The sequence below is a fragment of the Prunus mume genome, linkage group LG7 (genome assembly GCF_029339155.1).
Source record: "Prunus mume cultivar Tortuosa linkage group LG7, ASM2933915v1, whole genome shotgun sequence".
Taxonomy (NCBI): Eukaryota; Viridiplantae; Streptophyta; class Magnoliopsida; order Rosales; family Rosaceae; genus Prunus; species Prunus mume.
In genome coordinates, this window is record NC_142704.1 from 10,518,924 (window position 1) to 10,546,922 (window position 27,999).

Sequence of the window (27,999 nt, forward strand, 5' to 3'; positions counted from 1 at the left end):
CGTAAAAAAATTAAAATTCCACAAATATAATATTTTTGGTAGATTATTTGAGAAATAAGTGGGTATTTATAGAGTTTTGGGTGAGTTTTGAGGTTGGATCTAATTTTGATTAAGTTAAAATATTATTTTGATCTTTAGATTTAAATTTCAGCCTTTGAATCATTTTTTAACCATTAAAATAACTTAGATTTAATATATAAACAAATAACATCACTACAAGCCAACACTTGCAAGGCATCATCTTCAATAACCAGCACATGGGCTGTTGGTGGGCCCCAACAATGAAAGCTTGCACATGGGTTGCTGACACTGTAGGTGGGCTTCATTAATTTTTTCTAGGTCCAGGCAATACTTGGATTGCTATTTGGGTCCAAGTTTTGGTTTTCCCAAATTTTGGCCATTTCATTTTCTTGGGTTAGGAGAGATTTTGGGTTATAATTTGGGATATTTTGGATTTAACCTCATGCGTTGAAGATGATCTGATTACCAACAAAAAACTTATATGATACATGAAAAAGTTATTCTACGTGTCATTGCGTTATTGATTGAGATAGCAAAAGGTGTTATCATTTGTCCACTACTAACAATTAACCACTTATTTAGCAAATGTGGGTTTTATACAAAATGTCTCAATGTTATTAAGAATGAAACTATTTATTATATAAGACTTTTATTTTGTTAAGTTTCTGATGTGGGATTTGTGTATACTTCAACAGTGACCACTCAAGGTTAGCATGTGGTTAAGCCACCGGTGACTACATAGAATTTGGAAGAAAATGTGGAAAACTTTGATCAACTTGAAATAAAAACAAGCTATGAAGCTTCCCAACAACTGCAGAAATAGAAAAGACTGCAATAATCTTTTATGAGTAAACATTTTCATACAAGAGTATTGTTTGGAATATAAGAAAAACAAAAGGAATGCATAAAACAAACAACATGAAGAAAGCGCTGGAAAGCTTCATAGTTGCATAAGGACAATTTAGGAAATTTCGTTTCTCTGAAGAGGCAACAGTCGACTTTCCTTTATTTTTTTATTTTTTTAGGACATTTCTTATTGAGAGGCACTGACGTACCTCGTAGAGAAAGTGTGGGCAGCCCAAACTTAAATGTTTTCTTCAATCACGTAGGCTACAATAAATAGAACATTTTGGCAATATTTTGCATGTTCAGCCCAATGTTTTGCGTGAATAGCCCCCCATTGGCTCACTATCAAGACCCAAAAATATCAGGCCAGTTTAAGAAATGACTTAGTTTGTCTCCTATCCCACATGTATTTTGTGTGATCTTTCATAAAATAATAATATAATTATATAAATATATAATATTACTACATAAATCAATATTATAATATTATATATAATATTTATAACCACACTTTCACCATTTGATGGGTATGCCACTGCGCACGGCTATACTATTTTGAAAAATAAAAATAAAAAATCCGAGTATAGGTGAAAAATATTGAGTATGGCTGCAGGCCTGTACAATCATTCCTAGTTGGTAAAATTAAAATACATAATGCGAAAACATACAAATAAAATATGTACGTGTTTTATTCGGCAAAAACATATGAATAAAATATGTACGTGTTCTATTCAGCAAAATTTTAGAAAATTACGACTTAAATGTTCTGCAACTATATTATGTTTTAATATAAATTATTTATAGGGAGTTTCACTAAAACACCCAAAATGGAGGTTGAAATTATAAAAAAACCCAACACCCAAAACACTTTATAAACACACCCAAAACTCATCATTACACACACTCAAAACCTATTTATAAACACACCCAAAAAGTTGACTTTGAGGTTGATTTTGGGTGTGTTTCTATGTTTAAATAGTGTTTGAGTTTTTTTATAAATACATGTCTAGGATTGGGTTTATTTATAAATTTGTATTATTTATATTCAATAATATGTGAGAATATAATATGTGAATTTTGTGTGTCTTATTGAAAATTTTGTATTAAACATGAAAAATATGTACCTACATGTATAATACGAGTATTGTATGTTTTCTTTTTAATAAACGTGAACTTTTTCGAGTCTTTAAGATGTGTGTTGAACACGGATGTATTATTAAAAAAATACATATATACGTGCATAATACATTATTAAACATGAAAATGCTAAATTATTTATACGGGTAATAACTTTGGAAAAATAAATAAATGAAAATCGAGTAAAAAAATTTAAAAGAAAAAAAAGATGCCCCTATATATATATATTTTATAGCCACTAGGCTATACTATTTATTAAAACAAACAAAAAACCCAATACAACTGGGCTGCTATATGATTTTGGATTTTTTTTTTTTAAATCGTATATAGCCGCACGGCTATATTATTTATTTATTATTAATTTTTTTTTTTAAAAACCGCCCAGCAATTGGGCGCCCACATGTGAAAATCGGTACAGCCTGTCGGCTATACTATTGTTTAAAATGGAAAAACCGGGTATAGCCGGACGGCTATACTATATTAAAGGAACCGCCTAGCGCCTAGGTGCCACGTATCAAAATATGTATAGCCGGTCGGCTATAATATTTCTAAGAAACATTATTCAAAACGAGTATAGCCGACCGGCTATACGATTTTAAAAAATATATAAAAACTTGGTATAGCCGGTCGGCTATAATGTTTATATATATTAAAAGAAGGACCCGGAGAGAGCCTAGGAGCCACATGTCAAAACGAGAAAAGACGGGAGGGTATACTCTTTTTAAAAAAAATTAGGGAAAAAGCGAGTATAGCTGCTCGGTTATACCATTTTTGAAAAAATTTAAAAAAGCTAGTATAGGTGAAAAAAAATTTAGTATTGTACAATACTTGTATTATAGTCACTCAACTATACTCTTTATTAAAATAAAAAAATTAAAACCCAGTAAAGCTGCTTGGCTGTACTATTTTTTTTAAAAATTTAGAAATCAAGTATAACCGAATGGCTATACTATTGAAAAAAAAAACAAAAGAGGACCTGCCCAGCGATGAGGTGTCTACGTGTCAAAATCAGTATAGCCACGCGGCTATACTAGGTTGTGGAAACATTAATAAAACCGAGTATAGCCATCGGCTATACTATTTGTAAAAAAATATTTTAAAAAATGGGTATATCCACCAGGCTATACTATTTATATATATTTTAAAAAAAGGAACCAGCTAGCGCCTAGGCGTCATGTGTCAAAACGGTTAAGCTATGTAGCTATACTATTTTTTAATAAACATTAATAAAACTTAGTATAGCCGCGTGACTATACTATATATAAAAACCGGGTAAAGCCTCTCAGCTATACTATTTTTTTAAAAAAAAATTAAGGAAAACGAGTATAACTGCGAGAAGATGGTCAATAATATATTAAACTCTTATACACTACATGGATCTTAGGACTCGAACTTAGGACATTCTTTGTGAGAGCACTTGCTCCAAATCACTACACTAATGAGTCATTTGCCTCATGATTTGAAAGAATCTTACAATTTCTTTTCAAGTATTAATATTATTGTATTTTTGTTTTCTAGTTAGTAAGCTTTGTGTATAATATAGGTGTTACACGTGTACATATTTTTATCTTAAAACAATGTTTAGGGCCGTGTTTATCACGTTAAACGTCATTGAGCACGTTAAATTAACTACGACAATGGGGTAATATTTGACAATTGGGATGCTCTTCAGATTTGGAACATAATAATATTCCTCCCAACTTGTTCGAAATTGCTTTTGTAAACATTTTTAATTTTCATTCTTAAAAACAGAAAACAATTCAACCAAAGGAAAAAAAAAATGTGAAAACACATGACACGGCCGATATGGGTCTTTTTTGGGCCGAAAAATTGGGCCTTTTGGAAGCGTCATTGGGCTTTCTGAATACTTGTAAGAAAATTGGGTTTTAGCCCGCCGTCACCGTGTGAGTCAGAGAAACCCCCTCCTCCTCCTCCACAGTCCGTCTGGAGAGCTTGCATAGTTATGACCTGCCAAGTTCAAATTTAGTGGAAAAGAAAAAAACAGGAAGAGAAAAGACTGCAAAGTACAAAAACACTCACACAGAGAACGAACGTTACGTTTCTCAGGGGCTCAGGCCACTCCCCCAAATCCAAAAACCCAGCAATTCTGTTTCCTACACATTTCTCTCGTTTTGCCCAAACCATCGGCGTCGTTTGCCTCCTAAGCTAGTGGAGCTCTATTCTCTTCAGGTATGGGCTCAATTTCGATATGCTCATTTCATTTGCATTTTATTTAATGACGGTTATGATTTCGGTCATTGAACTTGAACTGCAAACTTCGAGTTTGAATTTGCATTCGGTTAATTTCATTCCATTTGTAATTCGAGAGTTAAAGAATTCATCAATTCCTACTCGTGTCCATTTGAATTTGATGCTTTAGCTGTGGAGGTCTGTCTGCATGTATAGGTATATAATAAAATGGAAGAAGAATACTCAATTAGACTTAACAAAATAAATTAAGGAAAAAAAACAAAGATTATGGACTTGGCTAACAGAAATATGACTCACCCCCTTATTTGGGGTTTCTGTATCTGCAAGTTTGATAAAATTTTCGGGCAATTTTGGCAGTTTGCTGCATGTATTTTTTGTTATTGTGGTTATTAGTTTAGAACTTTTTATTATGTCATTTTTGTGAAATTTGTCTAGTTGGTGTGGTCTTGGTTTGGCTATTACTTATACTTTAGCCTCCCCTCTTTCTTGGAGGCTGATCTTCTCGGGCTGTGGATGCTCCAGTAGTAACTTGAATGAAGTATACTTTTCGTGTAGTATCATCTCTTAGCAGCTTATTCTCTGTGAGTGGATGCATGTGTGTGCTATTATGTAGGCACTTGCATATGCATTTAAGTATGTATCTAGTGAATGCGCGCATGTGTGTGGGCATATATGTATGAATGCTATTATTGCTAAACAAGCTAAATGGTAGTGTGGTTTTACCTTCTGATTGTCAATTTTTACTTAGACGTGAGGGATCTAATTACCTAAGGTGGAGCTATATAATCATTACGAATGTAACAAAGAAAATGACCTTAAAAGTAGGGCAAGTGTTTAAAAATATTGATGCAGGTGATTCCCCATTTGTTAAAATGAAGGTTTACTTAGTTTTCCTGCTGGATTGATATATTTTCCAATTTTAAGGTGATTCACCAAAAGTATCAATACTGCAGAATGTGTATGAGGAAACAGGTTTCCTTTGAATTACGGGGTTTGACAGACACTCTTTCTTGTTCATATATGAATTTTTCATTTAGAAATCATGTATTTCTTTTGATATAATGTTGTTGGGTAAGGGTTGTTATCAACCAATAATTTCCCATTGTTGTATTCTCTTCCAAGTATAGAATCTGTTCCTTTGGCTCTATCATTTATGTAAATTTGAATCCACCATATGCTTGCTGATATTCAATGCATATATTGCTCTGTGAAGGTTACTTTTGTAATGGAGAGCACGGATGATGAGAAGGATGCAGTCTCCGGGAATTATATACCAAAGGAACTCACTCATGCTTTAGCATCTACTGGTGCGAAGTTTATTGATGAAGTCCTTAGCGGTCAAAATGAACGTTGTCTAGAAAATTTTCGCATGGATAAGCGTGTCTTCTACAAGTTGTGTGACATTTTGCAAGGAAAAGGCTTACTGCGCCACACAAATCGAATCAAGATTGAAGAGCAATTAGCCATGTTCATGTTCATAATTGGTCATAATCTACGGACTCGAGCTGTTCAAGAGTTATTCCGTTATTCAGGAGAAACCATCAGTCGTCATTTCAACAATGTGTTGAACGCAATAAGGGCAATTTCATTAGATTTCTTCCAGCCTCCAGGATCTGATGTTCCTCCCGAAATTTCAGAAGATCCTAGATTCTATCCATATTTTAAGGTAATCTCATGGTGACTAAGTCTGATTTGTATCTCCTTTCTCTGTGATTCTCAATTTCTAAATTCTTATCCTATAGGATTGTGTGGGAGCGGTTGATGGTATACACATCCCAGTGATGGTAGGCGTAGATGAGCAAGGACCTTTCCGCAACAAGAATGGCTTACTTTCACAAAATGTTCTGGCTGCTTGCTCATTTGATCTCAAGTTCCATTATGTCTTGGCGGGTTGGGAAGGCTCTGCATCAGATTTGCAAGTTTTAAATTCTGCACTCACAAGACGAAACAAATTGCAGACCCCAGAAGGTATTGATTCTTTTGTGCATACCATTCCGTTAACATAAGCAGCATACTGGTGCGAGTGTGATGTCAATTTGGACATACTGTGCTTGCCTAATAATAAATCGCAATTTATGTCATTCACTAAGTATCTTGAATGTGTGATTTTCTTTTGGAAAAAGTTGTTTCACACTATGAAATTGCAATCAAGCCACAATATGAACTCTCTTAACACATTTATAACATTTTGGTGGACATCTTTGCCCAATATTCCTTTCAAATATTATTTTTCCAAAGAGCATGAGAAGCAATTCATGGTATTCTTTCTGAAACACAGAGAGCAGCTCTCTCTTGGCTAGCTCACATGATAATGGGGGTGGATATGGTTGCAGACTATATCACTTTCCAGATTATAATTTACTTGTTACACAATGAGTTCTAGAAGTAAATGCTGGATCCCACGTACGCAACACATGGGGATCAACTTGTTTCAAAAAAATGGAAACAATCTTATTCTTTCAAATTAACTAACTACTGTGGAATCTTACTAGCAGTGTTGGGTACAAAATTTGTAACTATGCAGGGAGATACTACCTGGTGGACAACAAGTATGCAAATATGCCTGGCTTCATTGCTCCATATCCTGGTGTACCTTATCACTCGAAGGAGTTTCCTAGTGGTTTTCACCCTCAAGATGCGAAAGAGCTATTTAATCAACGACACTCGATGTTACGAAATGCATCTGATCGCATTTTTGGGGCTTTAAAGGCACGCTTCCCTATCCTAATGGCAGCTCCTCCGTACCCCTTACAAACACAAGTCAAGTTGGTTGTGGCAGCATGTGCCCTACACAATTACATGCGTAGGGAGAAACCAGATGACTGGATTTTTAAAATGTATGAGAAGGACACCATACTGCAAATGGAGGAATCATTGCCCCCGCTAGAGGTGGAACCAATGATGCATTTTGAGGCCTCTGCTATGGACATTGCTTTTGGGACTGAAGAACTGGAGTTTACGTCGCAGTTGCGAGACTCAATTGCGACTGAAATGTGGGATGACTATATCCATGATTTATCTCCCATGTAGATCAATTGACTGTGGTCATAGTTTGAAGCTAGAGTTGGCATTTTTTCCTGGTTCAACAACCTGACCAAAGATTTTGGTTTTGTTGGTGTACATTGGAGGTTTGTTTATAGAAAAAGAAATATATTGGTAGATAACATATCTTTTTTTATTCCTCACAAAAAGCAACCATTTGGAGGGGTTGCTGATGCTTTCTTTTCCACCTTACTCCTAACAGCTGAACTACAAAAGAATGATGGAGGCAACTTTGAAGATAGCTTGCCTTGCATGTGTGGTAGGGAATACATTGTGACAGAGAAACAATTATTAAATTGGTCGATCTACGGTAGTTAATTGAATTTATTAAGTGGCATTTCCAGGTTCCGTACATATATTCCATGACTAAAAGGATCCATGGAAAGAAAACATAATGCTGCAGTGCAGGTGGCTATTGTCAGGGAACAAATTATAACTATCATTGATCAGATCATGCACGCCTGCGAGGGGCCAGAGCCAGCGAGTTCATCACTGGTCGAGGCATATTGTGTTCTTCTCCTCCTCCTCCTTTTCTTATTCTGGTTATTTGTATGCATAGATATTACATCATTAAGGCTTAAACTCTGTTTAACATGATGAAATATCAGAGAATCTATCACGCGCGCTCGTGCACACACACACACACTTATTCACAAGGACCATTCATTAATATTGATGAGTGGCATAATTAGTCTTTAATTAAAGGTTGATTGCAACACTAGATTCTCCCATCCCATGATCATTTGTAGCAAGGCAACAGCATTAGAGAATGATAATCTGTTAGGACTTTTCATGTGATGCCAATGAGTGCCACTTGTGCATGGAACTTTTTCACATGAATTGTTTGGCCTCAACTCAATATGGAGGACAGGAAGAGTCACATTTCAATACCATTATCATCATCACACAATTTTTCTTTGGCTTGAAACGAAACCATTTCACCACCACGCAATCACAAAAGCTCTTTAATTGATTTTTTCCTTTGAGACTAAAGTAGTAATAAAACACCATATGGCCCCATATCCATGAGGAGAACCATGACTCTTGTGGTCACCCATGTCGGCAGCTTTTCCAATTTGGGACAAAACCTGCCTGCAATGGAGCTTTCAAAGCCTTTCTCCTTGATAAATTACGTCCCAAAGGAGAAAATTGAACACAAGACCTCAGTTGATCGCAGTGATTAATGCTTTTAGTCACTTGAACTATATACTCATTGTAAACTCGTTCATAAGTCTTTAAAAGCAAAGAATTCCAATAATCAAAATATCATAGGATGAATGAGCACCAAGGCTGAAATGGATAAATGTAAAGAAGAGTAACTTTGAAATTTGAAGGACCAAACAGGGTGACTAGTGATAATATAGAAACCTGAGGGACTTATTTGATATTAACCAATTCTATAAAGCCTACGTTCCAGGAAGGAAAAAGAAATGTTTAGATTAGACTACAATTGAAGATGAGATTATGAAAAGGACAAAGCACCAAAGCCCAACATTAATGATTTGAAACACAATCCAACTTCAGTTAAATTAAATCCCATCTATCACCATCTCTCATGGGTCTCATACTCTCATCACTCCACGCTTTAAATTGCACATAAACCTTCAAATTTCAAACACACAGAAAATACAACCAGAAGAAGATCAAAAGGAGACCTCTCCAAAAATCCAAACCAACACACGCACACAGAAACAGAGAGAGCAAAAATGCTAGATCCAAGAAATGATCTGCTACCTCCACCCTCATCCCCCACCAACTCCTCCATTTCTTCTTCCGATCTCGACACCGAGGTACCCATTTCCCCATTTTTCGTTTCATTCAGATTTTCTCTGATTTTATCCCTCACTAATTTTGTCTTCTTTTTTATATATTGTTGAATTTTTGGTGACAGTCTACAGGCTCATTCTTTCACGATCGAAGCACAACCTTAGGAACCCTAATGGGAGTGAGCTTTCCAGCCATCACGTTCAGAGCCCCGAGCCAACAGCGCCGGGACCCCCAAGCCAACAGCAACAACAACAACAACAACATGGCCAATACTAGCGGAAGCGGCTCCAGGAAGACCAAGAAGCCCAAGAAGAAAAACGCCGCTGCTTCGTCAGCCGTGGGTGTGGTGGCGGAACGGCGGCGCAGGTGGTGGCGCCTCTGCCGAGACGACTGCACTAAGCCGGCTTCGCTCGGCGAGTTTCTTGAGGTGGAGAGGAGATTCGGAGACAATGCGTTTTATAACACGGCTGCGGAGCTTGAAGGGGTCATGGTGGGGCAGCCCAGAAATGGACGGCTACTGTTTGCCGATGGGAGGGTGCTTCCACCGTCCAATGTTGATGACCGGATCGCCACTTCATCCACGGCTGGGGTTCTCTCTAGATTCCCGGTTTCGATCACTGCCATCTGTAGTGGCGGTGTAGCATGAATTCTTCGCTCTTATTTTCTCTTTCTCTTTTTCGTTTGATATTTTTTGTCCTTTTTTTCTTCTTTTTTCACTGTTTAATGACATAAACATTTTAGTGTATTTATTTGTTATGCGGAAGTGGTAGAAAGAAAAAAGAAAAGAAAACAGAAAGTAGAATTTTGGCCATTGACATTTGCTTTTTTCCCCCCCTGTTATCCTAATATTATCCATCCATCCATCCATGTCACATTAAAGAAGCCAAGTCGCTTTCCCAAAACAATATTTTAAAACAAATCTTCGGAGGAAAAAAAAGTTGTGGTTGGTTTACTTTGCAGAGAGTCACATAATCAAACCCACCTTAGGCTATAAAAAGCAAATAATTTATTTGATTAGGTTGGCTTGTGGGACTCAACATCTCCTCCTCTATCAATTGAAGGTGGGCTAAGGTAAAGCCCAAGTCATCAAAAGGAGGGATTGATTTGATTGTTCATTGAGTGAAGGAAGGGTCATGACAATACGTAATGTATAGAGTTGTAACTGTAAAGTGCGAAAATAAAAATGCAGTCCAACATATTTGTATATTTAGTAAGGCTGCTTGATTTTCCCACATATATATATTTGTAAATATTATGAGATATCCCCACATTTGAAGGGTGGGATTAATTCCCGTTTAGAATTCGACTTGCTTCTAACTATAAAGTGTTTTCAAAGAGTTTTGAACCTTTACCATTTAGGCACTATTAGATAGCTCGCCAGTTGAAGATAACAATTTGCCAAATAAGAGTGCAAGTGGACAAAAGAAGTGTGAGAAAATCAGCTTCCTTCAGTATTTACCAAGTCATTGCAGATTTTCAGCAAAAAATACAGAGGGACGGTTACCAATAGACAATAGAAAAATAAGATAAGTTGTGCAAGTTTCGGCCTTTTCCATGAAATAATGATTTTTATTTTATTCTATTTCTATACATAAAATCTCTAAGCTATTTTTAGCAAATAATATCGTGCAAGTGAACATTATTCATATCAATGTCACCATCATGGAATCTTGAACGAAACTAAACCTTGCTTTTCTTGTTGGTTGGTTGGTTTGCTGCTTGATTAGCTTTGGGCGTAGAGACTGGAGGCGGGAGGGTAAGGGGTTCCATCACTTTCCATCTTAAAGAAGAAATGGAGGGAGGAAGAAAAAGAAGCCAACTATTAGCATCTTTTTTCATAGAAGAAACAGCTAATAATCTTTGTACATGTTGACTCAGTTGAGTTGATTTGTTGATCTAATTAAAGGCCAGGTCATGATTATTTAATTAATTACTTCTAAATTTAATCAAAGACAAATTAAATAACACCAAAATTTCATTAAAAATGAAAATAGTAGAATTAATTAATGTGTAGATGGAGTTTCAGCAATGGTCTCCAATGCAGGCTTCCATGATCTTTGCTTTGAGTACCTCTCCACTAATACTAGCATTGGCTCTGAATGGCTTGAAGGACTAATAACATCACCAATATTTTTATCCGATCTCTTGGCTTCTGAAGGAAACATGCAAAACTCTCCGAGGACCGGAAAAATCTTACTGAAACTGTTGAAACTTCTGTGCTTGAGTGCCTTTGAAGCCTTGTAAGTCAGAGAGCTGAGCTCTTCATGTGTGAGCACAGAGTAAAGCAGGTCCATGGGAAGAAGAAAATAGAATTGGCGCCTTTCGAGCTCTTCATCAGCTGTAAGGCCATGAACCCTGTTGCCCACTTTGAGGCTGCTAGATTCACACACAAACTGCCCTGGATTCTCTAACATCAGCTCTGCTGCTTTCATTGCCCTTGTGTACACTTCCAATCTTCCATCCAAAAACAAAACCTTTACAACTCGACTGCTTGAGATGACCAATGAAGGAGCACAAGAAGCTGCTGCGTTCCCCATGAGAAAAAAACAACAAATTTGAAAGACAGAAGAACTTCTTCTTCTCTTTGGGTGTGGGCAGTAGTTGATGATGAGAGAGAGAGAGAGAGAGAAACGGATGGTGTAGATGGGGGGCTGTCGGCAATTTGGCAGAGTCTCTTTGAGTATATATAATAAATGAAATGAAATTTGTGCATGCATGAGAGTAGTTGATTGACAGAGAGGAAGAAAAGAAGGGTGGATTTGTCGGCTATCTACAGAGGAGAGGATACATGTCACTCTGTGTACATTGAAAGCACCGTAAATTCCACACCTCCTCTGTCAACTTTAAAACCATTTTACGTTTGCTTTAAACCATTTTTGTGCTGTTATGTAAGCTGGGACCTGAGTTTTTCCAGTTAGGCAATCCTGTAAATGACAATCCCCACTTTAATTAATGTGGTGGAATCATGGAAAACCAACGCACAGAGCAGTCACCCTAACATCTCCCTCTAGCAATCATGTATTTTAATTGTGCAGGATTTGTATAGGATTTTCATCAATTTGTCAGTGAGGAGGGCACATGGGGTGAAGCATGGAGCAACGGTTGGGCAACGTACTAGGGGTCACTTAAGGACACCACCAAACGAATGATTGGACACGGTAACCAACAATTTCTCTGATACTATTCCTTCAACACAGTCACCTACTAACTATATACAAATATATATCTGTAGGTAGAGAGAGAGAGAGAGAGAGAGAGAGAGAGAGAGAGTAGATAAACAATTGCATATATCTGTGTACCTATTTTTGCAAGATGTGGGACGAATATCTATGCAGAAGTGTCCCAATGTCAAATCTTTGCTAGTTATGCAATCACTTTCCCATGCTAGCTAAGGCTGCTATTGGTGCATAATATTCCATAAGACATGTTACTAATGATTTGGAACTATTATCTAATCTGAACTGTATGATTAATTAGTTGGGAAATGTTAGCCAGTTTTGTAAATTGGTCAAACTAATAGCAGCTTGATCCTTGATATGAGTATGACTCCAAAAAGAAATTGAACTAAATCTTTTGGTGGGTTATTTTACAACCAAATGATGATGAAGCATCCTGATTTAAATTTGGTTACATAATTATTGATTTAAGGAGTAATCTTATCTTACCAAACATTTGACATGTTAAGGTCATAAAATTATTGAGGGAAAATTCAAGCTGTCTCAAAAATCATGCCAGAGGGAGGTGAAAGTTAGCATCAAATGGAGAACAGAGAAACATCAAAAGTGAAAGAAATAAAAAACCAAAAAAGAGGAGGAAAATAGAGAAATAAATATCTTTGATTGACATGGTACAATTCCCTGATCTTTTAAAAGGTGGGACCCTGCAAGACAAAATTGCTGAATCAGACTAAAGGATGGAGGGAAGGGCTGTATACCAGTCATCTGCAATCCATTAACGGTAATCAGTGAGTTACCTGCTGCTGCTTCCCTCTCTCTACCGGGTAGGTATTCTCTCCTTGTTCATTCTTCATTTTCTTCTTCTTCTTTTAAAAGATAAGTTCTTTTATTAGATTTGTGCCTTCTTTTGCCGCTAGCCCACAACCATTCTGAGTAAGCAAAGACCAGAAAAAGAGAGAGAAAAGAAGTAAAGGCGCCTCATTTAGGAGATAAAGCAATTTTATTTTATTTAGCCTCATGCGTTTAATGCTCAAATTAATCATCTTTTTCCCCTTTTCTTGGATTTATTTGGGTTTGTTTTATTTTGTGTGCTCATGCGAACAACATTGCAGGGATGGCATCTCTTCCACATGGAAACCCTACAAGTTGTAGTTTAGTATGTGAAAGAGGACCGATTTCCTTCGTGGGTATTTCGGCTCTTCCATCTATTCAATTGAGGGCCAGAGCTTTTGATGGTTTGGTGAGAGGTCAGTTGGTGCTTGCCTGTCTTAGTTATTTTAACTTCAGCTATCTGGGTTTACTCCAAAAGATTTTCCCTTTTAATTTCGGGTCTTATTTGTACTAATATAGAGCTGTTGCATTTGACATTTTTGTAAACTTCACTGATTATTATTGTCCAAAACTTCCCTTGGCTTGTATTGGTTAGTCTAATAGAATGTGGGCAGTTTTGCTTCTCATTTGATTGATACTAGTTGTTTATGGCATGCTGTACATTGTTCAAAATACTACGAAGTGTTTGGAGACGGCTGAGAGTTTAAGTTATAAGTAACTGTAAAAAGGTTGCGCATTCTAAGAAGAAATATTTTGGAATTGTAGAGAGAATGATATGCATTCTTACCATCCAGCTTGTGTTGAAAAAAAAAAACTCGAGAATCAATTGAAATGGTCATCCATGGTTATTGTAGATTGTATGCCTGTCCTGTTGAGATGGTCATGCATGATATATGGGTCTGGCATTCATTCAGCGGACAAGAGTCGTATGTAATCTAACTTGAGCTTGGTTATAGGACTGAATTATTTGAATATCTTTTGCTCATTATTAGTACCTTTTAAGGGTGTGATTGCCCTTTTGTCTGTTTACATGTTATCTTTAGACTGCTGCTCCTCCTATTTTCCTTCTGTTTACTGTCCCTCTCATTAACCATGGAAATTTTGTGTTCCATGTCTTACTGTAAATTGTCATTATCATATCTTGAAGGCCATTTAGCTGATCTATATGTATTCATATAGTATGATATGAAGGAGTGTTCTACAACAAACTTCCCAATGTTAATTGAAAAGGATTGCGTACAAATTAAATCTTTTGCTTATAAAACCGGCCATTTAGCTGATATTGCTGCATTTTATACTGAATTCATCAGGAAGAGTTATAACTCACAGCTTATATAGAAAGGAGACATCCCTTTTTTGCGAAAAAGGATCTAATAGCATCAACAGAATTATGACCATCCCCAGAAGTAGCAGTTCGGACTCTAATGGCACTGAAGATGACTCCTCTGATCAGGCAAAGGCATGTATGAGCAACTACTAATTAATGATTTGTTTTGCTTCTTTTTTTTTCTTTTTTTTTTCTGTAACATGAATACGAGCTTATCCCACTGGCTTCTTTTGTCAGCACCAGCTGATGTCCTGAGATGTATCTGGATTAAAAATGTTGTGTACTTACTAAACATAAGATTGATTGTCTGAAGTATGGTTCTTGCTTCTTGCATAGATCTCAGATTTTAACCCTACATGGACAAGGAGTTGGTATGTCCAGTATATTTCATATAGCTGGTCCTTTCAGTCAGTCGGATGGGGGTTTTGGGAGAGAGATGTCCCCTGCCTTGTTCTAACACTGAGTCATATCTGTCAGGGAAGGAAAGAATTACATCTCTTTATGTCTTTCTTTTTTTAACAGAAAAAACCTTTTGGATACTCAAGGAAGGATGTTTTATTGATTGGACTAGGAGTAACTGGTATCGGTATCGGCTTGAAAAGTGGATTAGAGGTACTTACTTTATTCTCTTATTTAACTATTTCATAAACTTTCTATCATTGATAGCTCTGTTTTTGTTTTCAAGCTAGCTCATAATCTAGTCATATAATTCTTCTTGCTATGATATTTTATGCAGTTTGCTGGAGTTGATCCTTTACAAGCAGGGAATGTCGTTCAGCTGGTACTGGTGTTGGGCCTGACAATTGGATGGATTTCCACTTATATTTTTCGAGTTTCAAATAAGGAAATGACATATGCACAGCAAATACGTGACTATGAGAACAAAGTCATGGAGGTATCTTTTTTATTATTATATAATTTCTCTTATATCTAGCAAAATTCTATCCAATTCAGTTATTTTTTCTCTCTCTATAATATTCTTGAATTTTGTAGCATCATACAATTAAGAATCTCTCTCTCTCTCTCTCTCTCTCTCTCTCTCTCTCTCTAACACCCGAAGGGGTCAAATTGTGGATATGCAGAAGAGGTTAGAAGGCCTAACAGAAGCAGAACTAGAAGCATTGCTTGAACAAGTTGAGGAAGAGAAGCGACGCCTAGGTGAGCAGGTCAAGTAAAGATTTACTTACCTTCAATCATTATATAGCCTTGAAGCTTCCTCATTTGTATATATTGAGTAGTGAGCTCACAAATATATTATTAGGTTTCCCCATTTGTACTCTTAAGTCTGATAAAAGACAACAGGTAAAAGTGATAGACAACCTCAAATCCTCTTCATTATATGTACTTTACATATGAAAGGAAGGAATTATAGAAATGGTTTCGAGTAATTTTTGAAAGGGACATTTAGTGTGTCATATTCCTCACTGGGGGATGGATTCATATAAACAATGTGTGCCTGTCTACAAGTGGAATGCGATATGATGACTAATAGTTACTTGGCACGCAATAGTTGACATTTGACAATGCTTCTAACCACAAGTTTCTTTAGGACCAGTTATCTGAAGCTTCGGATTTCCCTTTCCTCCACACACTCACACAATCGGGTTAGTCCACAATAATGGCATAAGCTAAACAGATGTTCAGATCACTGATTTATGACATTGCTCTCATGAAAGCCAGCCACACAGATCGTCTCATGAATGGCTGGCATTCAGTTGCTCATCCCTCCCGGCTGGTGCTAGCACAACTCTTGCTCTCCGGGGTGCATATTCCCTTGTTCTAGAGCACTCGTCGGGCCACATATACCTCGCAACCTGTGAAATTCAGAATGTGCTTCAGCATACCAATAGCAATAGCAAGGGCTATGTACCATAGTGAACATTTATTCCCGCCGTGTGGTTTGTGGGGCTTCCTTTGGTTGTTGGGTTTGACAGGTCTCATACTAAACCTTGGAGTAATGGATTCTTTTATTAGTTTTACCAAATAATTAAGCAAGCAAACAATACAAACTTTTCTCTCTTGTTTTCCCCTTAAAACAATGCAAGGTTGCAACGTGACATCCCACATGCTACCATAATTAAATTGTTACTTAAAGTCTTAACTGTGGTATGGTGGTCATATAGCTATTAGCTAGCTAGCTAGCTAGCTGGATGGATGGATACCGATCTGAAAGCTTCTTGCTTAATCAAATGACTGCTACACTACAACATAAAACCAAAACGACATCGTTAAAACAATCCTAAATTTCTCTCAGTTTTCTTTTTAAAAGGAAAGGAAGAAGAATAATAGAAAAAAAAACCGGTCTAGTGGAACAAACCGGGAAACCGCCAGTGGTGGCGGGCCTGAAGTTTAATAACAAGAAACAAGTTAACACAACAGCAAACGCGTGGAGGGTCCCATCCCATCCCAGAACAGCACAACTGTTGAGGTGCATGTAGGCCAGGTGTCTCCAAATGATTACGCCTTCATTTTTGTTTTATTTTTATTTTCCTCAAACTTCTGAAATCCCAAATGCAACCAAATCGAGATCAGTGTTGCGTAACTCAATCATTAGACCCATTTAATGTAATGTTCTTCTCTCCAAAACGAATACCGTCTCCTCTTCCGCCCACGCCCACCGTCACCATGCCTCTGTTTCTCTGTTTCTCTCTAAGAACTTCTTCTTTCTCTCTCTAGATTCATATTACACACGCTGATAACACAACACAAGCAAGCCGTTTTACAGGCATGCGATTCCGCGTAGTGAAATTCCGAATTTGACCTGAAGAAAGCGCCAAATTTCAATGGCGGTTGTCACCGGAGATCGGTACCTGGAGAAGCTGGTCCACTTCGTGGAGCAACAAGCCGGTTCTTTGATCGACGGAAGCCTAGTGCTCAAGCTGAACCCGGCGGGCTTCCACTACGTGAACTCGCGGCTCGAGGCCCTTCTTGAGCTCGAGAGCCTCCTGGCCGGCGCTCCCGTCGACTATCTCCGAGCCTACGTCTCTGACCTCGGCGACCACCGAGCGCTCGAGCAGCTTCGGAGGATTCTCAGGCTCTTGACCTCCCTCAAGGTCGTTTCGGTATTGCCGCCTCCGGCCAGAGACCCTACGCCGCTTTCGTTTTGGCCGTTTGGCAGGCTTAGGGTTTTGGAGCTTCGAGGATGCGATTTGTCCACCTCCGCCGCAAAAGGCTTGCTCGAGTTGAGGCACACCTTGGAGAAGATCATTTGTCATAATTCTACTGTGAGTTTCTATAGATTTTGCTCTGGTTTCCTCGTGACATCTGTTTTTCTCGGCTACTTAATGAGCATTTAAAGTTCTTAAACTATGTATCTATCACATGCTCATTGATTTGATATGACTGAAATTGTGATAAAATATTTTAGGATGCTCTGAGGCATGTGTTTGCGAGTAGAATTGCAGAGATAAAGGACTCACCGCAGTGGAACCGCTTGTCATTTGTCTCATGTGCTTGTAATGGCTTGGTGCTCATGGATGAGTCTTTGCAACTTCTTCCTGCTGTTGAAACTCTTGACCTAAGCCGAAACAAGTTTGCAAAGGTTGATAATCTTCGCAAATGTGTCAAATTGAAGCACCTGGACCTTGGTTTCAATCACCTCAGAACAATTTCGTCAATTAGTGAGGTACCGAGTTTTAGCACTAGATTTCAATGCTTTGAGAAATTTATTTTTTCAATTTACTGGGAACTGCTTTTTCTATAGTTTGAGTCTCAAATATTTTGTCTGTGCTTTATATTTTTTATTTAGGAATTAGATTTCGACCCATACTCCGATGTTGTTGGACCATGCAGGTCACCTGTCATATACTTAAACTTGTTTTGAGGAACAATGCTCTAACTACATTGCGTGGGATTGAGAATTTGAAGTCACTTGAAGGGCTTGATGTTTCCTACAATATCATTTCCAATTTTTCAGAGTTAGAATACCTGGCTGGACTCCCAGCTCTACAAAGCTTGTGGTTGGAAGGGAATCCATTATGTTGCGCCCGTTGGTATCGGTCACACGTATTCAGCTACCTCACTAATCCAGAAAAAGTAAGTTATGATTTATCATATTTTTCTTTTTGGATTATATTTCTTCATTCCTTTGGACCTGAAATACATAGACGCACAAGTTGTGTGTTATAAAAGTTCGAAGCATTCATTACATATTTCTTGTCATTTGCTAATTATGTTTTCCAATTTTTTTTTTTCTGGTTGTATGGCTGATTAGTTGAAGTTAGATGATAAGGAAATCAGTACCAGAGAATTTTGGAAGAGGCAACTTATTATTGCCAGCCGGCAAAAGCGACCTGCCAGCTTTGGGTTTTATTCTCCTGCAAAGTGTGATCCTGAAGGAGAATCAAGTATCAACAGAAGAAGGGTAGGTCACTACTAGAGTTGTTGTGAGTCTTTTATGATTGAACATCTGCCTGCCCAGTACCCACACATAAGTATGGGGGCGAAGTGAGTGTGCCTGACCTTTGGTGCTTAATGTAAATCTAATCTTCTTTAGTGAAATCTTTCCTATATGCCAAGTGAATCATGTATACTTTTTTGTTGTAAAATATCTGTGCTATGTTTATCTACTCAATTATCGCGTAACAATTGTAAAATCTTGCATTGTTACTTCTACTTTTTTGCAGAAAAAGGTATCACGTCTTGCTTCTATTGTGAATGAAGAAGAGAGCACATATCTATGTTCTGACCAGGAGTCTGTGTCTTGTGACAATGAGATTCAAAGCAGAGAGGAAATTGTGATGTCTGATGATGAAGCTGAAATTGTTGATTTAATGACTAGAGTTGAGCAAATGAAGAAAGAGCGATCTGTTCTTTGGTTGCGGGAGTTCAAGGAATGGTTGGATCATGCTTCTGAGAATATTGCAGACAGCAGTAGATATAGTAGGGATACGTTGCACGCCGAGAGGGAAAATTATATCAAATCCAAGGCTAGCGGGACCCAGCTCGGTGAAAAATCAAGATATATTTCAGACTATGTTCAAGCATCAGGAGATGAGAGTAGTACAAATGTTTTAGAATCAGATAGGTCCTTCTTGGATGTAACTACTGGTTCACATGCCCGTCACTTTGACCAAACTGGTTCAATGGGGAATGCTGGTGGGGTCAGCCCAGTTGGTATCAATAGTAGATATCTTAAGGAGAATGTAAAAGTTTATTCTCACGAAGGGACTAGTACTGTCAGTGCACAAACTAAAAGTTCCGATGCTCACTCATTCACCACTCAAAGAAGTTACAGGATGGTCGAAAATTTGAGCATGTCTGCATTGTCTGTCATTGATGATATTTCAGAGTCTTATTCATTATCTGCTTTCCCAGGATCACCACCTCATTATCAAGAGGATATTCTTCACCGTCGCCATAACTTAGAGGAGGAAATTTTACAGTTATCCGCAGAGTCCTATTCAGTGGCATCATCTGATAGTAATACCAGCTGCAGCGAAGATGATAATAGTGAATCTAAGCAGTCAGCTCCTGAAGTTCATCACTTACTGAATGAGAACTGGTTGAATAAGAATTCTGAAGAACACCCATATTCAGATTGTTTCAAGTATTATGGCATAAAACATGAGGTTCCTCATGCAAGAGAAAATGACAAACATTTAGTTGGAAAATGTGTAGACCAAACATCCAGTATGCAGGAATTTTTAAACATGGACCACTCTTTGCAATCATCAATCAATGATGTTCATGCTGCTGCCCATGATGTTGAAAATGCTCATTGCATTAATGAAGAGGGTGATTTGTTGGAGAGGAGAAAAGGCAGACAGAAAACTAAAAGAAGAATTGTTGCTCTACTAGATGATGAAAACATGATAAGGCAGGCAGAACCATCACCCAAATTAAATGGCAATCTAGATAATCATGTAGCACAAGTGGAAAATAAGCAAGAGAAGCAACATTTTTACAGGGGTGATTTCCACGAAATCATTGATGAGAAACAGATGCTGGAAAATAGAAGTAATATCCCACTAATTGATTATGCTAATGGATCTTCTGGGGCTGAATGCCTGTCTTCAGGAATTGATGATTTTATTGAGAGTTATTTCAATACAAATGTTGCAGATTTGGGAAATCATGAGATTAGTAAGCAGTGTATGTGTTGTTGTTGTATACTTGAGCTGGATTCTCTTCAGAGAGAAAGGTGAACCTTTCGAAATTTTCTTTTTATAGTTCAATAGTGTGCATGATATTGTCCATATGAAGGTTTTCCCGTACATTTTAACGATGGGGCTCATGTTGGGTCAGATTTTCAGACTTTTTCTGCTTTTATATGCTTATATTCTTTGATTTTACACGCAGAGAAGTTGCTGTTTTACTTAGCAGTGAAAACAAGCTGTATGTGCTACTCATTGGTGTTGCAGGCGATGAGTCAGGTTAGGTTACGAGGTCTTTGCGAGTGACTTATATGTCATTAAATTTTCTCTTTTGTCAATGGTTACTGGGACAATTTAATTTTCTGTTTGGTTAGCTATATGGCTATTGATTTCCAGGGTGATCTTGTCTTGCAGGCACTATTTTAAATTTACAGGGGTGCCACAAGGTTGAAGACATCAGCGAGGTTGTAGTTGGTATAGGGCTCCATGTTGTCAGGTTAGTAAATTGTGGTACTTAAACAACATATGGAACCTAACAGGGAACACTTTTCTAACAATTTTGTTTCCCTGTTTGCGTAGGGTGTATGTGGAAGGGAGCGCATACCTGTTTAAAACCAGAAGCATTGATAAATCAAGACAATTACTTTCTATTTTAAAAGTTATTGATTCTTTTGCTCCAAATGATGAATTTTGTTTAAGAAGGTAGTTAGTTTTTCCTTTCAGATATAATTTTGAAAGTTTTGTTGGTCTTACGACTATGTTTTTATGTACGCATGTGTCTAATGTATATTTGGTTTTATACTTGAGTTATTCCATTTTGATGTGCATCTTTTGATTTCTTTGTTATGATAGACTGGGGTTTTGGAAATTTAAATGGCAGTTTGGAGCAGGTTCAGGTTGAGTTGTTTGAGAAACACATATGTGGAGGTTCAAAAGTGAGCATATTCCAGTATTCTATGGTGCAGTTTTGGTGTAGTTATAATGAAGGTATGAGTCTAAATAATTCAGTCTGGTCATCATTTTTTACTTTTTAATAGTCGACGATTGTAATCATGTCATGACTTGAAATACATAGAAAGTGAATACATATTAAGCATTTTGGTAGACATGTCGAAGAAATTTTAAAATAAAGGTATTTCCGTAATATAAGATTTTGTTACATTATAGTTAGTTTTGATGAAATCTACTGATGAAAGCAGTTTGGAAGCATGTCAAGAACACTTGTAATGATGAAGTTTTACTTTACATTCCTTGAACTTCACTTTTGCAGCCTAATTTTCAAAGAATGCCTGGCCTTCAAAAACAATAATGATTTCTTGCTTGATAACGTTGTTATCTCAAATCTGACAGGTGAATCATGGTTTTCAAGATCATTATTTGTGGCTGGAGAGCATGTATTTGTGTGCTTTGAAGACCTTATGCAGTTTAGATCTTTATCTGCGGCTGCATCTTTGCCACCATATTTTTCACTTGATTTGTGTTGCTCTATTGCGGACATATCTGAGTTGGTAATGCCTCTAATTAACTGTAGCTCTTTCCCTTAATATGCGTGTTTGTTGTCGTTCACTGAATAGGCGAGTTCTAGATTATCATACCCCATTTGTGCTCATAGACTGGACTGTATTGCCAGGTTGTTGATGTCAGGGAAAGTCGGCGTGTAACCTTAGCTGTTGAGTGTGCGATGTCGGAGTTCTGCCCCTCAGGCTCAGCCAAAATTGACAATTTAGAGACAAGTGTAAATGAGAAGAAGATAGCTCCAGGCTCAATGACGTGGAAGCTCCAGTGGTTTTCCGACGAGAGTCCTTTCAAGTTTGTGGCATTGCTGAAGGCAATCCATGCAGGGATGACTGTTTCTCCTTTGCTTGTAAGATGTATATCATGAATGGAGCCTTTTCTTTAACCCCCACCTACGGTTTTGTTAGTTTTATATTCATTTCATTCTTTTGATTGTTTTTATTTCTCCCATTTAGTTTGTTTCCCTGCCAGCTGGTAAAATCTTGGGAAATTGGTGGCTTTGGCATCGGCTTGACTAAATATTGTAAAATGACAACTTTTTTTTAACATTATAAATATGGCGGCTATAAATACCTTCTTATCCCCCTATTACTCTTTTCACACTTAAATTTTCTCCCCTACCCAAATCCTTCCTCTTCATCTTCTGGTATGCTTCTTTTTCCCCTCTTTGAAAATATTTGTTCTTTAAAATTTTTTTTAATTAATTTGTTGGTTTGTTGGGCTGATTTACTGTTAACTTGAAACGGTTATGTTACAATTCTTGTCGGTTTTGATTATATTGTGAATTAATGAGTAATTCCCACTATTCATATTCTAATTATTTGCTTATTGTCATACAAAATATTGGGTGTTTAACACGAAGTGACTGAGCATCTTCAAGGGAGATGTCAAATACCAAACATCACATTTAAATTTGATGGCACTTTACTCTTTTAAATGTTTATGTGGCACTTTACTTATCCAATTCTCCATTTATACCAAGGGTATATTTGTATTTTTGAATAAATTAAAAGTTAAATATATAAAATCAAAAGAAAAAATAATAAAAAAGAATTATAAAATTTACAATTAAAACAAAAAAAACCCACAAAGGAGTCAGATGCAGCCCTGGCTGGTTTAGTAAGTACACTCTTTTCATATAGTTGACTATTGCCATATTTTTGTTTGAGTTCAAGTAATTTTCTTTTAGAACCAATTATCAGCATTGCAAGTTTGCAACCTTTACTGTAAAAAGCTCAAGTTACCAAAACTTGAAACAAATTCATCAAGCAATAAATAATTTTTTGTTTGGTCAATTTGTTTGGCTGGTGAGATTACAGAGCTAAATGATGAAAATTTGGAAAGGGAGTCACCAACCCCAGTAATCTAGCAGCTGGAAACGCCATCAAAACTAGAGCATCTGTGACTTTTCAATTTAAATAAATAAAAATTTTAACATGCATTTCTTTTGTAACGTAATTTTAGACAATATTCATTATCTTCACCTTGTTTTAATTTTGGAGTCGTATATTATATTTTCATTATCTGCTTCTGTTTTTTTGCTACCGGTTCCATTTGTTAGCTTGTTATCTTCTTATAAAACTGAATTTTTAAAGACCCTAAATTATATATATTTGTTCTCCTTTCATATGCCAGGAGTACTTCAAGAAAGAAGCTGTGAAGCAATTCAAACAATCGCCAGGGTTTAATCATGAAATGGTTGAAGCTTTCGACAGCAGGTTCGAAATGTTTCGTGATTATGCGACGATGGTATCACCAAATTACATATGTTGGGTTTATTTTGTGGTACTTTGTTTCACTTGGTGTCATGTATTTTGAATGTTCAAACAGACGGGTTAGGGAACATTTTGTAATCGATCCTCATTGTATTAATATTGCCTATTTATTTAATATATATAGCCATCGTATTGCTATTATATTGTCATCATATTACTCTTGTATTGCCATCATATTGCTTGCGTAGTGCCCCCGTATTGCCTATTTTTTCAAGTATGTATTGGAATAAAATTATAAGGTGAGTATGGAATTTTTGTATTGCCAATGTATAGCCCTCTATTGCCTTGTTATTGCTACGGTATTGCTCTGATTTTGAGCTTTCTATAGATTTTAATGCATAAAGGTTGAAAATTTATGCTAATCATGTGGCATTATTGTCTTCTTGATGCTCATCAGGTTTCTGTACTCATCCATGTCTATCCTGCAGGCTTATCCCTGTAAAATGCCCAAAGAATGAATTTGGGCATCACCTTAAGCAATTTAAGTCATGCAAGTTCTAGTCATTCTGGGTTAAGTCAACACGCATTGCTTGATTAATATTTCAACTTGAGAGAGAGAGAGAGAGAGAGAGAGAGAGAGAGAGACAGACAGACAGAAAGAGAGCACGAGAGAGCGCTGTCGATTTTGGGAGAGTTGGGCAAAAGTGCGAAATAGGTAATAGAGATTAGATAAGAAGGTATTTATAATAGATCAGAGGAAAGGAAATTGACATTTTGGTCATGTTCGTCTTACTTCCCATTTTTTCACCTTTTACCTCCTTCCATTTCTACATTGTGCTTGTTGTAAATTGTTTATGGTAACTTCAGCATGTTATTTGATTTGATAATAATCCATTTCCCATGAGTTTGAGCTTTACTGTGGAGATGCCTGAGATATCACATGGCATGCACCAGCTCAAATGCTCAGTTACGGCTTAGGCGTTTACATTCCTTACGGGTTATGGCCTGTATTCCTGACCGAGATGGAATGAAAATGTAAAAGGAACACAAGAGAAAAAAGGAATCACATATAAACATGGGATTGTATGAATAAACGCAGTTAACAAAGAAGACCCCAAAACAAAAATGTATCATATTACCAAAAAGAAAAATTACAAAAATTGTGTTGAGGAGACATTTTCGTTGTTCTACATCACAAACGACATAGAAAGTCTCCTACAGGCGTTAGGGGTCCTCAGGCGTTGAAAATATTATTTTCCTTCTTGGCTGCCAACATTCAACTTCATATCAGCAAAGCCTAATCTGGCAATCCAACCTGGAAATATTTCCAGTTGCCAATCAAAATATAAGGGTTGTTGCTGATGAGTTCGATGACAGTACACGCAAAATTAATTTGACAACTCAAAATTTTCGGACACCATATTCTTTCATACTATAGAGATAATTCAGTACAACTCAAATCTCTTATGAAGTCTCTGCTGCTATCTCCGGCTCTTTTTGGGTCTTAATCTCTTGAAAGCCATGAATGTAACTGCTGCAGACAAGGAATACCTGCCCAAGATAAAGCAAGTATTAGAGATAGATTGCATCTAAGTCCTAATAATTCTCAAACAAAATGGAAACAAAACCCTTTGGCATCAAGGAATTTAAGGTATCACATAGCAGCATACATCATAAATGAAAAGATGATCAGTTGATCAATGCAAATATTAACACAGAGATACAAGAGTATACCATGTCAACGTATAATTTAGATGGTCCTGAGGCATGACTGAACTCCGAATCAAGGTACCAACATCCTTTGGAACTGGGTAAGGGTTACTCGGATTGACATTTTCATTTATGTCTTCGATGTAAACAGTATCCTCAGGGAGGCCGCAAGTACAAGCAATTGCAGGAACATCAACATAGAACCACTGGGAGGATTTTGGATCATTTGGTGGAACAAATATGCTAGGCTTCTCACTCCCCCGAACTACTCCTACAATTTCAACAGGAGCAAAAGCAGGGGTCTGCTGATCCTGTAAGTTAAACCAAATTAAGATTAGATCTTCAATGTTCTCCCATCCAACAACTATTGATATAATGAAAACAAACAACCTCAACGACTTTAGGCTTCTTCGTCCAGAACCTCCACCAAGACCTTCTTTCATTCTCTTGAACAGAGGAGGGTGCTACATTAGAAGGTTGTTCACCATCTTCATGAACTTCTGAAGACTTTTCTTTCCAACTTCGGGGTACCCATCCTCTGTTGACTAAAATTGGTGGCTGCACACTGGAAATTTTTTATTTAAGATGATCATCAGATCAGCTAACAGATAAGCATTGCAATTTGCTTGAAAGTCACAATCACAAATAAAATTACTATCAAAACATGATATTATGTGAGGCGTAATGGAATCTTGAAGTTCTCTGTATAATGTTAGAACTTAGAACCCTATACATTCCAGTACAAAGAACTGTTTGTTTCCAACCAAGGATATACCCAACACCCTATTAAAGCCTCAGTTTGACATTGAAGCATCAGTTCATAAAAGATGCACCTTCACATTATATCCATGCAACTGATTTATCATATTTTCTTTTACTCTTCAGTGCAAATACAATATTACTACTTCCCGTTTGAGCTGCTCAGTTTGAGCTGCTCAGTTGGTAATGATTACAGTCCACAAGAAATCTGGAAAATAATCAATGACACGTCTAATTAAGACAACACACACACAAGAGAAAACCAACGGATTAGAGCTTCTCAAGGGGTATCAATCCAATGTTTAACGAAAGCAGACTAATCGATAAATACTGGATTGCAACCCGACGTGCAGCTACTTGAAATGATTGAAACAGTTATTTTAATTTGAAATATGGGATCAACATAAGAGAAACTGTAACAATAAGCAAGAACAACTCATAAATGTCTCAATGTAATAAAATACCCTGTTTAATAGTCAAGGCCCTTTAAGCACTTAAAGAGAGAGAAAAGCAGGTGACGTGATATGTAGCTGGTTCATTATATCAACATGGTTTGTGAAATCTATGAAACTCCAATAGCATTTACCGCTCAGGTTTGTCAGAGACCGGCACAAGAGGTGTGATGACATAGTAGCCATTTTCAGTGACTCCGGAAATGCTTCTTGAACGAGGACCCACATAGATTGACCTTTCCTCATCAAAATATCCTTTGCATATCACCCTCCTAAACTCCAAATGATCCAATTCTTCACTTGAAAGTGAGACATTGTTGAAGTTTACAGGTTCCATTTCCAACCTCTTCTGTCTGTAATCTAACATTTTAATCTGTAACAGAAGAGACTTGTTAATAGGGGTCATTCTTTGATGCAATTGTAAGGTTGAATATTAAGTGCACGTGGAATTCATTCTTGAGAGTGGCCACTAGATGCAGTGTTAAACCTAATTCCATAACCAGATCCTAGATTCCACTTTTGTAGGACTAATTCCAGTTCATTACCAAATTTCTTTCCTCTATTGATGATGGTCGGCTTAAGTTTCAATGTCTGGCATCTTTGCCTAACAACATGTTAATACTGAACGTAATTGCTTCAAGCCATTTCTTAAGGTGTAAGCTCAAAAAGCTTAACTATCATAAATAAGCTCGTACACGAGGACAACTAAAATTGTTGAATTGTATTACTAAGATCAATCTCCAAGATTGCTAAATTTCATAGGAAGATAAAAACACCACCTTCTCTTGCCTTCTGAAGATCTGCCAAGTGCCAAGGCCAAAAGAGACAGCTCCAGGAAGAAACAGCAGCCATTTGGACCATCTCGACCTTTCCCTCTCTAAACAAAACAAAGAAAAGAACCGGAAAGCCTTAATAATAAATAAAGCATCAACATTTTGATCAAATTAAGACGGACCCAGAAGCAGAAAACATACAAAGAACACAGAGACCCACCTGGAGCTTGGGAAGAGAGCGTTGATTGAGACTCGGGTACTGAAGGAACAGCCGGCGAGGAGCTGAAGAAGGAAGGAGATAATGAGAGTGACGGTGGTGGTAGTGGGACCAAATGTTTGGAGAAAGAAGAAGGGGACCCACTACAATAAAGCTTAGTTATTGTTTTAGCAATGGAGGTTTTTGCTGCCATATTGATGAATCTGGCATTTGGTTGTGTTTGTTGCCTGTGATCGAGGAGGGCTTAAGCTTATATATGCCTGCCTATACTTGCTTCAAAGTTTCAAACTTTATGACTTTCGAGAATGAAATTCTAAGCGCGTGAGGCTGCAAAGTAGACATCTTTGTGGTTTAAAGGGGTCGAAACTTCAAACCCAATTGAAGCCCAAAAAAAGTAAATGCCCA

At 37.2% G+C, this 27,999-nt stretch overlaps 6 protein-coding genes across 13 annotated transcripts; 4 read left to right on the top strand and 2 right to left on the bottom strand.

The window, feature by feature from the left end:
• Nucleotides 1-3,944: 3,944 nt before the first annotated feature.
• On the top strand, nucleotides 3,945-7,975 carry LOC103338683 (nuclease). 3 transcript variants are annotated; one of them, XR_016122089.1, is made up of 6 exons: nucleotides 3,945-4,194; nucleotides 5,429-5,881; nucleotides 5,958-6,183; nucleotides 6,740-7,343; nucleotides 7,460-7,516; nucleotides 7,602-7,975. XR_016122089.1 is itself a non-coding variant. In XM_008241916.2 (4 exons), exons 2-4 carry the CDS (start codon nucleotides 5,441-5,443, stop codon nucleotides 7,243-7,245), a joined length of 1,173 nt encoding a protein of 390 aa, XP_008240138.2. In that variant the 5' UTR covers nucleotides 3,945-4,194; nucleotides 5,429-5,440; the 3' UTR covers nucleotides 7,246-7,376. The 3 variants fall into 3 exon arrangements, 1 of the variants encoding a protein (XP_008240138.2); XR_016122088.1 differs by having other exon boundaries at nucleotides 7,460-7,609; XM_008241916.2 differs by lacking the exons at nucleotides 7,460-7,516; nucleotides 7,602-7,975 and having other exon boundaries at nucleotides 6,740-7,376.
• A 713-nt stretch (nucleotides 7,976-8,688) lies between these two features.
• On the top strand, nucleotides 8,689-9,835 carry LOC103338682 (uncharacterized protein At3g17950). The gene is made up of 2 exons (XM_089041576.1): nucleotides 8,689-9,047; nucleotides 9,149-9,835. The coding sequence occupies exons 1-2, from the start codon at nucleotides 8,964-8,966 to the stop codon at nucleotides 9,668-9,670; spliced, it is 606 nt and encodes a 201-aa protein (XP_088897702.1). The 5' UTR covers nucleotides 8,689-8,963; the 3' UTR covers nucleotides 9,671-9,835.
• Nucleotides 9,836-10,715: 880 nt separating this feature from the next.
• LOC103338811 (DUF4228 domain protein) lies at nucleotides 10,716-12,675 on the bottom strand. The gene has a single exon (XM_089055917.1). The coding sequence runs from the start codon at nucleotides 11,739-11,741 to the stop codon at nucleotides 11,028-11,030; it is 714 nt and encodes a 237-aa protein (XP_088912043.1). The 5' UTR covers nucleotides 11,742-12,675; the 3' UTR covers nucleotides 10,716-11,027.
• A 191-nt stretch (nucleotides 12,676-12,866) lies between these two features.
• LOC103338681 (uncharacterized) lies at nucleotides 12,867-15,755 on the top strand. Of its 3 annotated transcripts, none has more exons than XM_008241914.2 (6): nucleotides 12,867-13,024; nucleotides 13,313-13,447; nucleotides 14,342-14,490; nucleotides 14,881-14,970; nucleotides 15,095-15,253; nucleotides 15,441-15,755. In XM_008241914.2, the coding sequence occupies exons 2-6, from the start codon at nucleotides 13,315-13,317 to the stop codon at nucleotides 15,531-15,533; spliced, it is 624 nt and encodes a 207-aa protein (XP_008240136.2). In that variant the 5' UTR covers nucleotides 12,867-13,024; nucleotides 13,313-13,314; the 3' UTR covers nucleotides 15,534-15,755. The 3 variants fall into 3 exon arrangements, with proteins under 3 accessions (XP_008240136.2, XP_088912045.1, XP_088912044.1); XM_089055919.1 differs by having other exon boundaries at nucleotides 12,936-13,028; XM_089055918.1 differs by lacking the exon at nucleotides 12,867-13,024 and adding an exon at nucleotides 13,059-13,167.
• Nucleotides 15,756-16,866: 1,111 nt separating this feature from the next.
• On the top strand, nucleotides 16,867-22,538 carry LOC103338680 (uncharacterized). 4 transcript variants are annotated; one of them, XM_089055916.1, is made up of 12 exons: nucleotides 16,872-17,582; nucleotides 17,726-17,983; nucleotides 18,151-18,393; nucleotides 18,572-18,721; nucleotides 18,984-20,316; nucleotides 20,422-20,500; nucleotides 20,659-20,732; nucleotides 20,868-20,949; nucleotides 21,033-21,155; nucleotides 21,334-21,440; nucleotides 21,804-21,961; nucleotides 22,084-22,538. In XM_089055916.1, exons 1-12 carry the CDS (start codon nucleotides 17,142-17,144, stop codon nucleotides 22,333-22,335), a joined length of 3,300 nt encoding a protein of 1,099 aa, XP_088912042.1. In that variant the 5' UTR covers nucleotides 16,872-17,141; the 3' UTR covers nucleotides 22,336-22,538. The 4 variants fall into 4 exon arrangements, 2 of the variants coding, with proteins under 2 accessions (XP_088912042.1, XP_088912041.1); XR_016128598.1 differs by having other exon boundaries at nucleotides 16,867-17,582; nucleotides 18,984-20,500; nucleotides 21,306-21,440; XR_016128597.1 differs by having other exon boundaries at nucleotides 16,868-17,582; nucleotides 18,984-20,500; nucleotides 21,344-21,440.
• A 2,261-nt stretch (nucleotides 22,539-24,799) lies between these two features.
• Nucleotides 24,800-27,900, bottom strand: SURF1 (Surfeit locus 1 cytochrome c oxidase biogenesis protein). The gene is made up of 6 exons (XM_008241910.3): nucleotides 27,598-27,900; nucleotides 27,384-27,481; nucleotides 26,739-26,977; nucleotides 25,784-25,958; nucleotides 25,418-25,704; nucleotides 24,800-25,234 (listed from the first exon to the last, which is right to left on the bottom strand). Exons 1-6 carry the CDS (start codon nucleotides 27,785-27,787, stop codon nucleotides 25,165-25,167), a joined length of 1,059 nt encoding a protein of 352 aa, XP_008240132.2. The 5' UTR covers nucleotides 27,788-27,900; the 3' UTR covers nucleotides 24,800-25,164.
• Between the last annotated feature and the right edge of the window lie 99 nt (nucleotides 27,901-27,999).

What these genes read in the sequence shown, in the direction of transcription:
- LOC103338682 (XM_089041576.1), top strand. Translation starts at nt 8,964, where the DNA reads ATGCTAGATCCAAGAAATGATCTGCTACCTCCACCCTCATCCCCCACC. An exon ending in CTTCCGATCTCGACACCGAG is followed by an intron (nt 9,048 to 9,148) that starts GTACCCATTTCC and finishes TTTTGGTGACAG; the next exon opens with TCTACAGGCTCATTCTTTCA.
- LOC103338680 (XM_089055915.1), top strand. Translation starts at nt 17,142, where the DNA reads ATGGCGGTTGTCACCGGAGATCGGTACCTGGAGAAGCTGGTCCACTTC. An exon ending in TCATTTGTCATAATTCTACT is followed by an intron (nt 17,583 to 17,725) that starts GTGAGTTTCTAT and finishes AAAATATTTTAG; the next exon opens with GATGCTCTGAGGCATGTGTT. An exon ending in GATGAATTTTGTTTAAGAAG is followed by an intron (nt 21,156 to 21,333) that starts GTAGTTAGTTTT and finishes TTTAAATGGCAG; the next exon opens with TTTGGAGCAGGTTCAGGTTG.
- SURF1 (XM_008241910.3), bottom strand. Translation starts at nt 27,787, where the DNA reads ATGGCAGCAAAAACCTCCATTGCTAAAACAATAACTAAGCTTTATTGT. An exon ending in GTCTCTGACAAACCTGAGCG is followed by an intron (nt 25,959 to 26,738) that starts GTAAATGCTATT and finishes AAAAATTTCCAG; the next exon opens with TGTGCAGCCACCAATTTTAG. An exon ending in AGAAGCCTAAAGTCGTTGAG is followed by an intron (nt 25,705 to 25,783) that starts GTTGTTTGTTTT and finishes TTTAACTTACAG; the next exon opens with GATCAGCAGACCCCTGCTTT.
- LOC103338681 (XM_008241914.2), top strand. Translation starts at nt 13,315, where the DNA reads ATGGCATCTCTTCCACATGGAAACCCTACAAGTTGTAGTTTAGTATGT. An exon ending in GCTTGAAAAGTGGATTAGAG is followed by an intron (nt 14,971 to 15,094) that starts GTACTTACTTTA and finishes TATTTTATGCAG; the next exon opens with TTTGCTGGAGTTGATCCTTT. An exon ending in ATGAGAACAAAGTCATGGAG is followed by an intron (nt 15,254 to 15,440) that starts GTATCTTTTTTA and finishes GTGGATATGCAG; the next exon opens with AAGAGGTTAGAAGGCCTAAC.
- LOC103338811 (XM_089055917.1), bottom strand. Translation starts at nt 11,741, where the DNA reads ATGCATGCACAAATTTCATTTCATTTATTATATATACTCAAAGAGACT.
- LOC103338683 (XM_008241916.2), top strand. Translation starts at nt 5,441, where the DNA reads ATGGAGAGCACGGATGATGAGAAGGATGCAGTCTCCGGGAATTATATA. An exon ending in GATTCTATCCATATTTTAAG is followed by an intron (nt 5,882 to 5,957) that starts GTAATCTCATGG and finishes CTTATCCTATAG; the next exon opens with GATTGTGTGGGAGCGGTTGA. An exon ending in CAAATTGCAGACCCCAGAAG is followed by an intron (nt 6,184 to 6,739) that starts GTATTGATTCTT and finishes GTAACTATGCAG; the next exon opens with GGAGATACTACCTGGTGGAC.